We start from the raw sequence: 16906 nt of genomic DNA, 5'->3' as shown, positions 1-16906 counted from the left end.
TAGAAGACAATCCCAAGATGAATGGGCTGCCTGGACAAGAGCCAGCAGAACTGAGTAGTAACTCAGAGAGACTGAGTTACTCCCAGAAGAGTCCAGAGAAGGGCGATGAATCTGGTGAAGGGTCTGAAACACAAGTCTTATGAGGAGTAGCTGAGGAAGTTGGTGTTGTTTAGCCTGAAGAAGAGGGGACCTTATCGCTCTGCAGCTACCTGAGAGGAGGTTGTATCCAGCTGGGGGTCAGGCCTCTTCTCCCAGGAATTAGCCATAGCACAAGAGGATGGACATATAGTCTTAAGCTGTTACCAGGGGACGTTTAGCTTGGATATTAGGAAGAATTCCTTCACAGAAGGGGTGATTAGACATTGGAATCGGCTGCCCAGGGAGGTGGTGGAGTCACCGTCCCTGAAGCTGCTCGAGGAAGGACTGGACGTGGCACTTAGTGTCATGGTCTAGTTGACGTGGTGGTGTCCAGTCACGGGTTGGACTCGATGATCTCAGAGGTCTTTTCCAACCATGGATTCTGTGATTCTGGGAAAGGTAATTCCAGCAGTGAGAGGTCGCGACCACCGACTCACAGACCACCTATTTCACAGACCCCATATTTAAGTAGAGGGAAGAACTGCGCCTGCGGGCTAATTGGCATGAGAAGCCAGAGATATAACTAGGAAAGAGGGGTGTGAGTACTAATTGACAGAAAAGCCATGCAATTCGCAAACAACAAACGCTGATGTTTGCTCGCTGAGACGCACGAACAGCGCGGAGCTTTGCTGCGCGGGGAGCCGGCCCTGGGGGGGCTCAGGGCAGCGCGGCGGGCACGGCGCTGCCCCTCCCGTTGCCATGGCGGCCGGGCTGGGCGCTGGCCCCGCCCCGCCCGCCGCTCGCCACCGCCTCCCGAAGATGGCGGACGGCGGGGCAGCGCCCGCGCAGCGGGACGGGGACGGGGACGGGGACGTGCCCGCGGCCGGGGACGGGGCCAGGGCCGGGGCCGGGGCCGGGGCCGGGGCCGCCGGCGGCCGCAGGGATCGGCAACCCCGGAGCAGCGGCCGCCCGCCTAGCGCCCGGGATTTGCAGGTGAGAGGGCGGCGGTGGGCGTCGCGCTGCCGGGGCGGGGCCGGGCGGGGCGGAGCGCCGCGTCCCCTCGGGGGCGCCCCAGGCCTTCCCTGGGGGTGCTTCAGGCCTTCGTCGGGCCGCCCTGAGGGGAGCGGTCGGTGCGTGGGTTCCCAGCCGGGGCTGCCCCGGCGTGGGCTCTTTCCATCCTTCCGCCGCCCACGCCCCTTCTGAGGCTGGGATGGGAAGGATGCCCCTGGAAGAGCACTAGGCCCCTTGGGAGACGGTGGGTGGAACTGGGCGGGAACTCTTCAGGGAACTGGAGGGACTCTGTCGACACTTCAGTATCTGGGTTCTAACTGTGCTTGAAGTTATTTTGGCGCCATTGTATTTCCTAATTATTTGGTAGGAATGTCTCCTCCCGCACGACAATGTCAGTCTCCGCAGATGTGGTGTAAGACTAACGACAAGACCTTTTCCCAGGCGTACATGGGAAGAGTGGAGTGTGATCACAAATGTAACTCAGCACTGGTATTTAAAGGCTTGATTACAAACCCTTTTAGCAGTATTCCTTTTTTGTGTGTGACTTTGACACTGAAAGGTCAAAATATTTGAGAAACAAATCAGTTGGAAAACACGTGAAATGTTTATTAACTGAAAGTGCCCATTTCATTTAATTGTACATAATTAACAGAGAAAAATGGATATAGGTTTTTTTTTTTACCTTGGTTACTATTTGTAATCTTCATCTTGCTGAGATTAATTTTGCTACAATCATAGAATGATTTGGGTTGGAAGGGGCCTAAAGATTTACTTCCAACCCCTCTGCCATGTGCAGAGAACCTTCCACTAGACCAGGCTGCTCAGAGCCCCATCCAACATGGCCTTGAACACTGCCAGGGATGGGGGCATCCACAAATTCTCTGGGAAACCCATTCTGGTGCCTCACTTCCCTCTGAGTAAAGAATCTGTTCCTAACATCTAATTTAAATTTCTCCTCTTTTAGTTTAAAACCATTCTGCCTTGTCCTATAACTGTCTGCCTGTGTAAAAAGTCACACTCTGTCTTTTTTATAAGCCCCCTTTAAGTGCTGAAAGGCCACACTGAGGTCTTACTGGAGCTTTCTCTTCTTCAATATTACTGTTGCATTAATCTCCAGTATTGCCTTATTACTGTTACAGTATATAACAGTAATAAAGTCTGTGTTGATACTTTTCGTTCATAAGGTGTTAGTCAACTGCAGCAGACCGGCATTTTGGGTTGATTCTTATGGATGAAATGCTAAAGCCCAAGGAAAGTACCCTTCTGGGTCAGAGTAGCTGACCGTCCATCCATCCATCCCTGTACTTGATTTGTCGTGGCACTGTAAAAGATGCAATATGAGGAATGCACGGAAGCCTGACCATGCCCTTTTATGCTCCCTCAGCATCCCTGAGTTTTTGGATTAGGGATGGTACAGGGTAGATCTTTGCCTATTCTGTTTAGTGTCTGCTCTTGGACATGTTGTTTGTGACTTACCCCATCAGCTTTACATATCTAAAAGGTATTTGCTTGTTTTCTCAGATAGAATGGGGGTCTTCAGTGGTTTTCTTGAGTTGTCTTTTTACTCAGTTTAATTTTCTTAATGGCTATAATTCCTCAGCTCATATTTTTCCCTGCAGAAAATGCCTCACAATAATATGGGGTTAATATTCTGTGTTTGTAGCAATGTGTTTTGAAGGACAGATGATGTTCAATTTTACTTTAATGTGTATTCCTTCAACATAAAACTGCAATGAAATTGTAGCCTAGTACCTTTTCTGATGTGTGTGATATCAGTTGCATAATGTGAACAAAATGGTGTGGGATGATTCAACAAACAAATTATTCAGGACAAAAGTAAGATTGCTAAAAGTGGCATATTAGATGTCCCTTGCACAAGTTCCTAGAAATGAACTTGCCAGTGATATGGCAGCTTTTAGTGAATCTTTATGGAAAAGCTGTTGGGGTATTTGCAGTGATGTCTTGAATTCAAACCAGCAAGGCTGAATTCATTCTTCATTCTTCATTCCAGTACAAGCTTATTTGAGTTACATTTTTTCAATTTCTATGTAAAATGTTTGTAATATTTATTATTTGCTGCCTAGTCTTATCAGAGGATTACGTAGCTATTTTAGTTTGTTAACATTAATGAGCTGATGCTTAATATCTACCTGTGTATATACTCTGTGATTCTGAATCTAATACAGGCTTAATGTAGCTAGTGAAGCAGTGTGAACAAGATGACAGCAGAGTACAGGTTGCAAGTCAGAATGGCATTTAAGCATTGTGTGGGGTTTTTTTCATAAAGCAGAAAGGAAGCTGAATTTTAGTTGAGGTTTCTCACGTTGATGTTTCTAATTTTCTGGAGAGATGCTACATTTCACATTAATTTTTGTCTTATTTCTGTTCAATATATAGTTCTAGAGTTGCAGACTTCTAAAAAGAGTTCTGTTTCCTACAGCTGGCCTTGGCAGAGTTATACGAAGATGAAGCTAAAAGGCAGTCATTGTGTTCTGACAAACCAACAGCTACAAAGATCAGTAACACAAAAGCATCACAGAGGTAAGACATGCTTTGTGCTTCAGAAAAGTGGGGATAGGTGCTATATTAGCTCACAAAACTTCATCATGCTTACTTGTTCCCCTCCTTGTATAAAAAGCAATCTAAAGCAGTTCATAATCCAGAATTTTGAATTCCCGCGATAATGCATTGTCTGTCTTCTCAGAATGCTTTTTAAATTGTATTTATTTAAGAGCCTTTGTGATATATGGTATTCCAGGAATTCCAAAACACTTTAAACCCCCTTCAGATAAGACTAAGATGCTGTAAGTGAAATGCAGTGTTACGCTTTGTTTACACAGACAGAATTTGGAAATTTGCTGTCGGAAAAATACTGAAGTTAGTGGCTTCTTCAGAATTCAGCAGATAGTTGTTTGTGTGAAACTTGCAAGTGAGCTGCTTTCAGTGTTGTATTTTTGTCAGTACCTGATGAGACAAATAGTAATTTGGAAAATTATTAGTAGCTGCACTAGTAGGCAGCTATGGGGTGACAGAAATAAGAAAGACTTCTTAATTAATTTGTCTGGGTTGGGCAGGTGGAAGGAAAAACACATATCTATATACAAATCCAGGTTTTGCTAGCCTGCAGTGTTTGCAGTTCACATAGCATTTGAAGATTCTGTGTAGTCTTGAATTTTTTATAAAGAAATTTTGCCAGTTTTTAATTAATTTTTTTAAGTCACGTGAAGAAGAGAAGTTTTTACATCATTACTGTCAGTGATGCTATAACAAGTCTTGTATTTGGCTTGTCTTTTAATTGCTGCTGCCAGTATGGATCTCTGTGTTAAAGGAGAAAAAGAAAAGATCATAGTCACCAGAATCATACTTCAAGTACATCTCTAAATTCAGATCTCTTCAGGAAGAGAAATTTTAGTAAAGTGTGTGACACTTGGAAAATAATACCTGTTTTGGTGACTTTTTTTTTGTTGTTTTGGTGAAACCACTTCAGTTGACTAATCAGCTACATAGAACAAAGTTTACAAACAAATAAGCAAACAGCTTCATTTGCAGATACATATCATGAAGTTAAAACTTGTACTCCCAACCAAAGGAAGTACCATTTCTCAAATACTTCAGTGTGATAGTTGACAAACATGTGATCTTTGTTGGCAATCACACTGGAATCTATCTGAGAGGAAGAGATGGCAGCTATGCATGGTGTCCAAAATGAGATTTTTATTGTAGTAGAATTCAGTTTGCTCTCAGATGAGCAGTGTATTAATTGTAAGGAAACATAGTGCTGCTCTTGAAGGCAGCTTGCCTTCCACAGTTACAGGTATAGAAGATGCCTCTGAGCCCTACTGTCATGTTGTGTGAGCTCCTTAGAGAAACTTACAACTGTGGGCACAGAAACACAAACCCCATAAAACCCCATAAAACAGTGCGACACAGGAAGAAAATAAATTATTAAAACTAAGGTTAAAAGTGTTTCTACTGCACATGATCTAAGTCCATAATAATACATTTTTTTTCTGAGAAAATAATGAGAAGCAGATTCTTCACTGAGATACAGAATTACATTGTTTCATCAACACTGATACTTAAAAAAGAAATGGCTACACTTTGAAAGAAGTGTAGAAAGAAATCTGCTACACTTTGATTTCAAAGGTATAGTAATCAGAAAAATTGCATAAATCTAAACTAGTGATCTGCCATTACTCATGTAGCAGGCTGTAGGTACGTTATCCCATGGTAGTTAGCTGCCTCATATACATCTCATATTAATGATTTTTATCAAGTCCTACAGGATAAGAGCATATATCTGCACAGCTTTCCTGGCGTTGTGCAAGCTTACAACCCTGGATTCTGAAACAGCTGTTGAGCTTGCATATATCATGTGTTATCTGTAGGACCACCAGTGGTGTAAAGCAGAATTCTGCATAACCTATGCTAGAATAGAATAGTTCAGTTGGAATAGACCTGCAATAACCATCCAGTCCAACTGTTACTGCAGGATGACTCTACCATACATGTGCCCTTTCCTGCTTATTCATTGAGAGACATTCATGGCTATGTACCTTGTCAAAAAAAAAAAAAAAAGATAAGACCAGAAAAACTACAACTTGATATCCTTAGTTTCTGAAAAGGAATTAGTTTCAGAAGTTAGATGTAAATTACTTAGTAAGGTGTATGTACCAGTCATCTTCAAGCGTATTTTTTTATTCTCTTGGCAGTCTTAAACTGGATTCTCTTAGAAGGCTGAGAAAACCAGAGAGAAGCATGAGTGATGACAAAGAAAACCAAAGGTATTTTTAAACCAAAAAAAAAAAATATTTAACAATCGTGAGAGTGATTGGGTTTTTTGTCACATTCACACTTTGGTCCGTCCTGTTTTTTTCAAAATGCATGTGAGCTAGGTCTGTCCTGCAAAGGGCTAGTAACTGCAGGGATGCCATGGGACTTGTTAGAGTAAGTGTTAGCAGTACACGGCCGTAGTAAAACTATTAGCAGAATCTGACTATAGTGATGTAGGACCTGTAGATGCCTTAACATGTGACTGTGTGGTTGTAAAAATTGTAACTTACACTTGGCACTCATAAAATTTTTTGCCTTTTCTCAATTATCCTGAGTTGTTCTTTGTATCTCTTGTTCAAATATTTGAGTACTTCCTTTCTTGAATGAATGACAATTATGAGAATTCTTGTTTCATCTCCTTACCACTATCATTCTTTTAAATCTAATAATTAAAGATTTTCCATATAAATGGCAGTTGAGATAATAAATACGGATTTATGTACAAAGGGAGATGTTACTAAGGGATTGACAGTTATGTGACGTCATAAAAGCATTATGGTTGTAGAGTACCTTCATGCCTAATACTGGTTTTTTGGTAACTGTAAAATATGGTGGAGTCAACACATTTTGAAGTCCTTAGCCTGAGAGACAGTTTCACATGGATTAATTGATTTACCTTGCCCAAAGTGGTTAAATGTAAATGTTGAGAAAAACAGGAAGCACTTATTAATTATTAATGTTTCCTGTAATCAAAGACAAAACACTCAGGTTTGCCAGATTATGTATTTATATACGGATTTTTTTACAGCATCTGTTCTGTTGGTATTTAGAGATTATAATGCCCTTCTCAGATCTTCATAATCAACCAGATACAGTTTTGAACTATTAAACTATTTTGAATTATTTGTAGTTTAACATTTCATCTTCAAGAGCTAGTAATGGGACTGTGGTGAAGAAAAGAACCCAAAAATTAGCTTTCACAGCAGTTTCTGCAGGTTTTAAAATGCCTTGAAAGGTTAATTACAGTTATTTAAAAATTTCAATTTCTGGTGTTGGCAGGAGTGGAAATATGCTAGATCTGTAAATTAAAAAATCAAATTGTGGCACTGGTCTGGTTTTCCAGAAAAAGTTTCATGTTTGTTCTGCCAAGGTGAGATTAGTTGTGACTCTATATTCTGTCCAGCCCAGGCACAGTCCCACGCACAGGAGTTTCCCTGAGGAGATGTACCTTTCTGTGAGCAGGTGACATCCACATAAGATGCACAGCTGCATCAGGACTGTGTTCACTTATAACATATGACCCTGCTCTCTAACCTCTGGGATCTGGTTGGTTATTAGTGAAATGTCTTTGGTGTAATGCTGCTTGGATTACTGAGAAGATCAGAACCAAATGGAAAATTTCTGTGATCAGAATGAAAGGGGTTTGTGCCAAATTTGTCTCTTTGTTAATTTTTTTTCTTTTGATGGAAAGATAAAAATTATGCTTGTCATTTAAAGCATTGTTGTTTATGTACATTACTACTCTAAAGATTTTATTCAGGTGACTCAGAATATAGAGGATTACAGATTTCTGGGGCTTCCAGTAATCCGAGTAAAATTGTTGCTGAACTCTTCAAGGAAGCAAAAGAACATGGAGCTGTCCCTTTAGATGAAGCCTCAAGAGCATCTGGTGATTTCGGTAAAGCTAAGGTAAAAGTTAAAAGATGCTTTGATCTCTCTTTACATTAGTGTCTCTGAAACTCATCAAACCACATCAGAGCAAGTCCGCTTTTTTGTTGTTTTCAAATAGCAGAGGGTTTGCTCAGCACAGTTGTGTGTTATTGTCTGTGCTCCAATAGCTTGATCTAGAAAATAAACAGGGCAAGAACCAAACAATTTCAGAGGAAATCATTAGACATTATCATGAACTGGAATTATTTGCTTTGTTTTTAATTATAATTGATTACAAAAGAAACCAGTCTAAATTTGGATCCCAAATCAAAATCTCTTACCTGTAGAATTGCTCTAGAGGGTAGTGGTCAACAGTTCAGTGTCCAGATGGAGATGGTATCCATGTTGGGATCGGTGCTGCTCAATACCTTCATCAGTAGCACAGACAGTGGGATCAAGTGCACCTTCAGCAGGTTTGCAGACCACACTAGACTGAGTGTTGTGGTTTACATGCCTGAGGGATGGGATGCCATCCAGGGGAACCTGGACAAACTGGAGAAGTGGACCCATGGGAACCTCATGAGGTCAACAAGACCAGGTGCAAAGTCCTGCACCTGTATCAGGGCAACCCCCAGTATCAATACAGGTTGAGACATGAACAGATTGAGAGCAGCTCTGTGGGGGTGGACCTGGGGTACTGGTGGATGAAAAGCTAGACACAACCCAGCAATGTGGACTCACAGCCTAGAAAGCCAAACATATCCTGGGCTGCATCACAAGAAGCGTGGCCAGCAGGGTGAGAGAGGTGATTGTGCTGCTGTACTTCACTCCGGGTGTGAGACATCACCTGGAGTACTGCATCCAGCTCTGGTGTCCTCAGCACAAGAAGAACATGGACCTGTTAGAGTGACTCCCGAGGAAGGCCACAAAAATAATCAGAAACGCAGAGCATCTCTCCTATGAGGACAGGCTGATTGCTCAGCCTGGAGAAGAGAAGACTCTGGGAAGGCGTTATTGCAGCCTTCCAGTACTTAAAGGGGGCCTATAAGAAAGATGGGGTCAGACTTTTTAGTAGAGCCTGTGTTGATAGGACAAGGGGTAATGGTTTTAAACTCAGAGCGTAGATTCAGTCTAGATATAAGAAAGAAATCTTTTATAAGTGTAGTAAAACACTGGATCAGGTTGCCCAGGGTGGTCATGGATGCCCCATCCCTGGAAACATTCAAAATCAGGTTGGATGGGGCTCTGAGCAGTGTGTTCTAGTTGAAGATGTTCCTCCTTGTTGCAGGGGAGCAGTTGGTCTAGGTGACCTTAAAAGGTCTCTTCCAACCCAAACTATTCTTTGATTATGTTTGAAAAAGTGTACAGAATAGAAACTGAAATGCATCACACAAAGCTTGCATAGCCTGATTATGCTTACTAGGTATAATTTTCCACTTAGAAAATGCATGTCGTAATGCATGTCATATGCAAAACCAAATGCAGAGTATTTGGTTTTTATCACAGGAACAAGTTTGTGGATGCTTTTTTTTTTTTGCACCTAGATAAGAATTTTAATAAACTGTTTCCGATAATTATTTCAATAAGCTTTTCTATGTATTTTTTTCAGTCATTTTCTGGTGGTGGATATAGATTGGGTGACTCATCACAAAAGCACTCTGAATACATATATGGAGAAAATCAAGATGTAAGTAAAATTCTGAATAGCAGAAAACAGAACCTCCAACAGATGCCTGTTTAATCACATGCATGCCAGTATTACTGTAACCATGTCCATGAGCAAAAAATAATACCTAAATATTAGGTGTGTTTAGTAGAAATTGTTAAAGTGTCTGAAGAGAACAGATGTTCATTGGATATCCCTAAGGCCTCCATTAAGGAATTGTCAGATGTAAATTACTTTGAAATTCTTAGCACGCCTTCCTTTCAGTTACTTTCCACCAGGTGTTGTTCTGCATTCTCTTTGCTATGCTGACATTTTAATCCTCCTGGGAAATGATTCTTCTTGTGGCTCGCATAGTAGCCAGTCTCAAACTGGAGGACATTTTTGTGTTCTAGGAAAGGTGAAGCAGCATGTTAGAGGCCTTTTGTCATTGTCTGGCCTTTCTTTCCTATCAATTAAAAAGCAGAATGTGAGGAAGAGGGTGAGAAGAAACAAAGTTCTCTGCACTTTGACATTTTTTGAATGGCTGGAGAAAGTGTTAAGCTCATTTAGAAACAAACCCAAGAAATAAGTAAGGCCAAGAGTTGAGTAAGGATGTGGTTCTGGCTGGGTAGTGCTGTCATGTCACCAGGAGCTGCTACTTTCTACTCTACTAAGTAATCCTTCTACTCTCCAAGTAATAGCCATCTGTACTCAGCCAGAAACCTGTTGCAGTGGGCTTACTGTAACTGGGAGCAGGGGTAGTTTTCTAAAGGAAGGCCAGTTTTACTGGCTAGGGAAGGGTAGTTATGCTGGACTTCAGGGCAGTTGCAAGGAAGAGGTACAGGCTCTGAAGCTGAAAGGCTCTGGCTGGACCTTATATGTAGCAAAATAAGTAAGGAGGGAAGGAAGCTGGTTTCCTGGATTCCCAGCATTTGAACTGAAGGTAGCTAGTATCAAATTCATTGGAGCTCAGCATGTTATAATTTGAAGAGAGAGTAGTTTTGGCAGTATCAGCAGTAATTTGTAATTTTATGGGTTTATTTCTTGATTTATCAACAAAAATATGTACTGCTTTTAAAAGTAATTGGAATGCAGTCACTGTATCATACTTTATGTCATGGATGGGACATTAAGAGATTTTTTTCCCATGTGTAAAAGTGGTCTCAAAGTAGATACTAGTTATTTGCTTTTTTAAAAAAAATCTGACAATGACAGTTACAGTCCAGTGCTCTGTTCTTATTTTGTCATTTTCATTCTTGTTTGTGATCTGGTACAAAATGTGTTAAGTGTAGATCAAGGCTTGTATAACTAATCTGTATGAAATTGTACTGCTTTGTTTGTCTGTCTTCACTTCTTTTTTTATTTCACTGTTTAAACCTCATAGGTTCAAATTTTGCTGAAACTATGGAGGAATGGCTTCAGTTTAGATGACGGCGAGTTGAGATCCTATTCAGACCCAATAAATGCTCAGTTTCTTGAGTCTGTTAAAAGAGGGTAAGTTAAAATGGCAACTTGTTTGATGTATGACTTTCAAGTGAAGTGAAGAAAAATGCTTTCTCCACATGTTTATAATTATTAAAAGCTCCAGGCTTCTTCTCTGCCTGCATCCATAAAATGTATGCATGGGTATTTAAAAATTTGGAATACTTTGGTTCCTCTGGTGGTTTAAGTCTGTATAGTACTTGTTACTGCAGCTTTTAGTTTCACATATTTTGTTTGCTCATTCTGTGTTTTGACTGTCAGTGTATTTTAGGTTTTGACTGTCAGCTCACTGATTTTTTTTTTCCTTCCTTTACAATGAAATTGATTCATAAAACAATTGAGAGTGACTTTCAAAATAAACATACCATTAATATTGACTCATACTGTGTGTGTACATTTTGTATAATTTCATTTTGCAGTTCAGAATGTAATTGGGAAATCTTTTATCTTTTTAATTAAGGGAAATTCCTATGGAACTGCAGCGACTTGTTCATGGTGGCCAGGTTAATTTGGATATGGAAGATCACCAAGAACAAGAATATGTGAAGCCCAGACTGCGCTTCAAAGCTTTCAGTGGTGAAGGACAAAAACTTGGAAGGTGAGAAAAGCTAGATTTTCTATTCTGTGCTGTATATTCGTATTCTGTTTCATTCTTGTGACTGAAAATTTCAGACTACTTTGTCCAAAAGTGCATAATGTCTGTTCACCCAGGTTGGTCAGAGTAAACAGTAATGTGACCTCAGCTCTGCCAGTTGTCAGCTTTTTCACTTAACAATTATAGCCTTTGAAGCATCTTATCCAGCTGACTTGATATTAACTGTTGGACTGTACATAATTCTAAGTTTCTGGTCATCATCGCATTTATTCATATAATATATTTGATTGCCCAAAAAAGGTATTACTGATGTGCTTCTTCAAGTAATTTAATTCAATAGATGATTCTTTACTGTTTCTAATCTATTTCCATCTTTTTAAAAAGGAGGAAGTATGCTCAGTAAAACTGAGAAGGGGGTAAGCTCTTGTAGAGGTGAAATGGGGAACAATTGTATATGATAACTTCTTCACCTGAGCACTTGCCCATATTGTTGAAGAAAATAACTGGGCAAGAGAGGAGGTTTCACATATAAGACAATGTGCACCCAGTTGTATGGCATTTTTTGTTTGTTTGGGTATCTGATGAAGTCTCAGGTATGTAAGCAATAAAAGGAGGAGCCAAATGGTTATCTCTAATCAGAGCTATATTTATCTATACTAACTGTAAAAAAGACCATATGCTCTGTGGTGGTTATCAATGTCTTGTTAATATCATTTGTGCTCCAAAAGGGTGAGGGATGCTCAGAATCTGAAAGCAATTCCTAAAGCAGTTTGTGTCAGTTTAGTGCACTATAATGGTGTATGATTATTTTTGAATATAGTCCAGGAGATATGATATATGAATCTTAGTATCAGAGGCTTTTGTCATTTCATGCTCCGTAAGCATAAACAAATATAGTTCTATTTGTACTTGGTTACCTATTTAAAATCATGCAAATATAATGATATCAGAATTATAAGGCAAATAAATATGAAATATTGCAATCATTGACAAGAAACTACAAAAGCATTATTTCTGTCTATTAGAAAAGCCATGTTTATACTTGGTTCAGATAACTCTGAGAGGATTTTCATTGCTCATTTGTACTAGCTGTACATGGTAGTTATTCAATGAAAAACACAACTGAAAAATTCAGTTCTGCTTTGACTCAATTAGTAACAACTGGTTTGTTTGGGGGGTTTTTTCCAATCCTTTAGCCTTACACCTGAAATAGTCAGCACGCCTTCTTCCCCAGAGGAGGAGGAGAAATCCATTCTTAATGCACCTGTTCTGATTGATGATTCCATGCCAGCAACTAAAATTCAAATTAGATTAGCAGATGGAAGCCGATTAATACAAAGATTTAATCAAACACACAGGTAAATTGATTCTGCGTCAATGCAGGTAACAGTAACTGTTTTGATAAGTTTGTGTTATGTCATTAAATGAGTATCAGCAAGACATCAAAAAGGGGGAGGTAGAGCTTCACTGAAATGTATAGCTCTGTGTCATTTCATTACATGGATATACTGATAAAATGACTGTCAAAGCAAAATTCTGTATATGAAAACACAAGATATTTGATAACTGCAAAGTCAGAACCTTCTATAACCAATTATGTCCAGTGATTTTTTTAAGGACACAGCACAAGCCATAACTGTTCTCAGGATGACTGAAATCTGGACAGCCCTACTATGTAGTCATCCCAACCCTGGGCCTTTCTTAGGAGGAGCAGATGGATGACTCAGAAAACACTGTGAAAACACTTTATTGCAAAGTGGTTTTGCAATAAAATATGGTAGAAATATATATTCCAAGATGTGGAATATAGTCCACACTTTGGGCGGAGAAATCCTGTGGCCTATAATCAAGAGCTCCAGCTTTCTACCTTGTTATACTTAAGAGCGTGGCTAAACATGACATGGGTTCTAAGTGTAGACTGCAGCCCATTTGCAGAAGGCTGTATAGACACAACATGTTTATTTGTAATTCCAGCATGTGGACTGGACATAATACTGAGAACCAACTTTTGTTTTGTTTTGGATGGTCAGCTCTTAAGAATTGGCAATTTGGGAATTTGGTGGGGCTTTTGGATCTGTTAGTAGCTTGCTTGCTCTGATTAGAGCTTGCCACCGATTTTGTTGACATTGTTGGGGCAGTGCCACAAATGATGTTGGCCAACCCCATTTATTTACCTAAGAGGTTGATTTAGTACAAGGTTCTGCAAAGCTCTGCTTTCTACTACGTGGCTGAGAACTGTGGGCAGAGAGCAGAGATTTGGGCAGTAGTCCACCAACGCTTAAACAGAATTCAAGCCAGCCTTGATTTGAAATCTGCACCATTGTGTTAGAGCACAGGTGAAACTTGAATCCTGACTTGGAGGTGGTCTTAGCAGTTCCATGTTAATATTTTTACATGGGCAGTTCACCTGTTTCCTTCTTTTTCTTCTTGCTTAGAATAAAGACAATGTGTGGCTTTCTTCACCTGACAATATACACAGACAACGAGGCAATTTTAGCTGAGATGCCAATAGGGAGGAAGATACAGCAATAATTTTTGATACTTTAGCAGACCTGATAACATAAGCTGATAGTACAGGCCCGGATCCTTTCCTCACAGCACCTCTGCAGAAGTGACTCAGAGAAACCTCAAGGCTCATTGGGAGCCTCTGTAGCCATGCTGTGTGTTCTTCTGTCTGCATGAAAGGGTAAAAGTGGTAAACTTGCCAGTAACATCTGTAACCAAGAGTGTGTTGAGAGGAGCTTATTTTAATCATTATTAACTTTCTTTTAACTGTGAATTTTTTTAGTTATCCTTGACTTATGCATGATCAAAACCAGCTACTAAAGTACATTGCTTATCTCAAAGGCCTTGAAGACTGATAGAAAGCTGAAGTCCCTGCTTATTGGCTACAATAAATCTGCCAACTTAGTAGTTACAAAAGATGTTCAAAGATTTATTCTTAGCTTAATGTCTTAGGGGAGAAACCTCAAATTTCAGATTTTTATCTCTAAAATACTATTTTCATCTTCCATGTCTTATAAAATTAAATTATTACTGTTACACTGTTCATGCGATGGTTTTGTTAACTATTGTTCAGAAGAGCCAAGTGAAAGAAGGGAAATCTCTTGCTATTGAAGTGCATTAATAATTCCCCCCTGCTTTCTCTTCAGTGTGACCATATGTTTTAAGATTCCTCCTTCCATTAATAATTTCACCTTTTTGGAATATAGTAACATGATCTGACTCTTGGGTATGGTCTTGTGCAGGGCTGAGGGTTGGACTTGATGACCCTTATGGGTCCTTTCCAACTCAGCATATTATGTGATTCTGTGAATTAATAATGAAATTTTTGATAGTGATGGTGAAATTACTTGACTTTCTGTGTTAGGTATCAGTTTGTAATATATTCCATGTTACAAATTTTGTTTCTGTTATTTAAGAAAAAAAGCAACATTCATTTTAATTTTTCAGGATGTTTTTTACAGGAGTCAGAAAATTTTTGTAGGCTACAATCATTAGTCATCTGGATCAAATTGAAATGTGAAATCTAGGACTTACTTAATGGCTTAGTCTGTTTGATGGTTTTGTGTTGTCTGATCATCTTAATGTACAGATATATATCAAAATGGAATCATACACAGTTTTCATGTCCATATCCTTTTCACAGGATTAAGCACATTCGAGATTTCATTATCCAGTCCCGTCCAGCCTTTGCAACAACTGATTTTGTTCTTGTGACAACCTTTCCAAATAAAGAGCTAACAGATGAAAGCCTGACACTACAAGAAGCAGATATACTTAACACTGTGATTCTTCAGCAATTAAAGTAATCTTACGGTTGTTGTACAATATAGGGAGCCTGCTGTATTGTCATACAATATGTTTCCAACAGATGAAAGAAAGGAAATATCAGTGTCTTTTTATTTCCTCATTTCCAGGGATCAGATTTTTGGATTTCATGTCTTCCAGCTATAACATATCTACCTTTTTTATTTTAATTCACAACATTATTCAACCTTTTTTCAGTGTTAAAATTAAACTTTCATATGTTGTTATGTTTCAAACCACATCTTGTACTAAATGTGAAATGAGACAGGACTTTGAATCATTATTTTGAGAGGGGTGGGGAAAGGAGCATTTTGCTGAAGGGGACAGTATCTTTCATAGAGTTGGTAAGATTTGCACTATGGAAATGTTCTATGCTGCATTGACAAACAGCCATTTGAAAACTTAGACTGTAGGTTATGTTTACCTTCCAAATTGTATTAAGGTGTACTTTTTAATAGGTTTACAGATAATTAATGCCCTAATGTAATTTTTGTATGTTCTATTTGTAGTGTTTCATGGTGCAGTATAATATTTATATTCTTGTTTTTCTGTCATTTTCCTTGCATCGTTACTCGTATGAGTGAATCAGTCCAGGAGATGCAAACCTCAACTACTGCAGACTATAGTAGGTTGTTCTTACTGGTATTCTCGTTGTTCTACTTGTGATGAAAACAAGTAAGAATTTCTTTCTTCTTGAAGTTAGAGAAATGTGAGAGACCACTGTGATCTGGGGAAATGATGTGATTTGGAGAAGGCCTGTGGTCACTTTGAATCTGTGTATGCGGTTGAAACCTGTGCAGCTACGTGATTCTTTGCACAGTTACTTAAATAACCCCAAACAAAAATACACCAAGGTGCACAAACACAGAACTTATCTGCTTTTGTGCGTGCCAGTGACAGCATAAATGTGTTAATTGGTCATGTATTTTTGACCTGAATTTCAGGTCTTAATATTGGGAATTTTGGCCAAAGGCATTTTGTATTATTCAATGAGGATTTGGTTGTACAGCTTTCAGTATTCTTGTTTGGAAGCTGTATAATTAAAGCCCTTAATCTTTGAAATTATATATTTTTTCAAATAACTTGCCTCAATACTGCAGTAAACAGATAGGAGTTTTGTGTTGGGGGACAACTGTCTGTTGTGCTTTAGTAGTATGCAGTTTTATAGTATTTGGAGATTTGTATCAGACAAGTGGATCACACTCAAATGGAAGCTAAATGGGCTGTTTCTCTTGTACTGATATATGTTTTAAAATTTGCTGTTTTCGCTCATTATTTTTTTCTGAAAATATTAATATTTGTTTATTTATGCTGTTATAATTTCTCAGTATATTCTTACATTTTTACCTCAAAGTAGATATTTGACTGAGTAAATTTTAAACATGAAATTGTATTTGAAGTATTTTGTTTTGCAGTCTGAATATCTGCATGATTTTAATCATAATTCATTTCATGTGCTAAGTAAATAAAGTTTTATGTTGAAGACCACGGGCAAGACTTCTTGTTTTATTTCAAATTTATGTTGTGATGAAGTGGTGATTGTGTTGTGTGCTAAGTATTTAAGCCTAGACAGAAAGGAATGGACATATGCTACACATATATTTTAAAAAGTAACAATTCTCTATATAAATGCAAGGCCAAAGTCAGTATTGTGATATTGATCTTGGACAATCTGTGGTTTACGCATATTTCAATTCAGAATATACTTAAAGTTACATTGCTTATTATTTCTGAAGACCATTATTAATTAAACACTGATGTACAAAGAACAGTGGTTTAACTAAATTGTAAGTATTTCAGCACTTCTCAGCACTTTAAAACCTATGGAATGTTCCATCTCATAATTTTATGTCATACCTTTT

General features: G+C 38.9%; 1 protein-coding gene across 2 annotated transcripts; it reads left to right on the top strand.

Moving 5' to 3' along the window:
* Nucleotides 1-882: 882 nt before the first annotated feature.
* Nucleotides 883-16532, top strand: UBXN2B (UBX domain protein 2B). Of its 2 annotated transcripts, XM_064652612.1 has the most exons (10): nucleotides 883-1071; nucleotides 3530-3630; nucleotides 5802-5873; nucleotides 7392-7551; nucleotides 9122-9199; nucleotides 10542-10651; nucleotides 11100-11237; nucleotides 12431-12592; nucleotides 13414-13415; nucleotides 14830-16532. In XM_064652612.1, the coding sequence occupies exons 1-10, from the start codon at nucleotides 898-900 to the stop codon at nucleotides 14952-14954; spliced, it is 1122 nt and encodes a 373-aa protein (XP_064508682.1). In that variant the 5' UTR covers nucleotides 883-897; the 3' UTR covers nucleotides 14955-16532. The 2 variants fall into 2 exon arrangements, with proteins under 2 accessions (XP_064508682.1, XP_064508676.1); XM_064652606.1 differs by lacking the exon at nucleotides 13414-13415 and having other exon boundaries at nucleotides 14884-16532.
* Nucleotides 16533-16906: the final 374 nt, after the last annotated feature.

This window comes from Pseudopipra pipra, chromosome 1, assembly GCF_036250125.1.
Source record: "Pseudopipra pipra isolate bDixPip1 chromosome 1, bDixPip1.hap1, whole genome shotgun sequence".
In the NCBI taxonomy this organism is placed as follows: domain Eukaryota; kingdom Metazoa; phylum Chordata; class Aves; order Passeriformes; family Pipridae; genus Pseudopipra; species Pseudopipra pipra.
This window is presented reverse-complemented; position numbering and strand designations above follow the sequence as displayed.

Coding starts and splice junctions, on each gene's coding strand:
- UBXN2B (XM_064652606.1), top strand. CDS start 898: ATGGCGGACGGCGGGGCAGCGCCCGCGCAGCGGGACGGGGACGGGGAC. Junction 5,874..7,391: donor GATGACAAAGAAAACCAAAG/GTATTTTTAAAC, acceptor ACTACTCTAAAG/ATTTTATTCAGGTGACTCAG. Junction 11,238..12,430: donor GAAGGACAAAAACTTGGAAG/GTGAGAAAAGCT, acceptor CCAATCCTTTAG/CCTTACACCTGAAATAGTCA.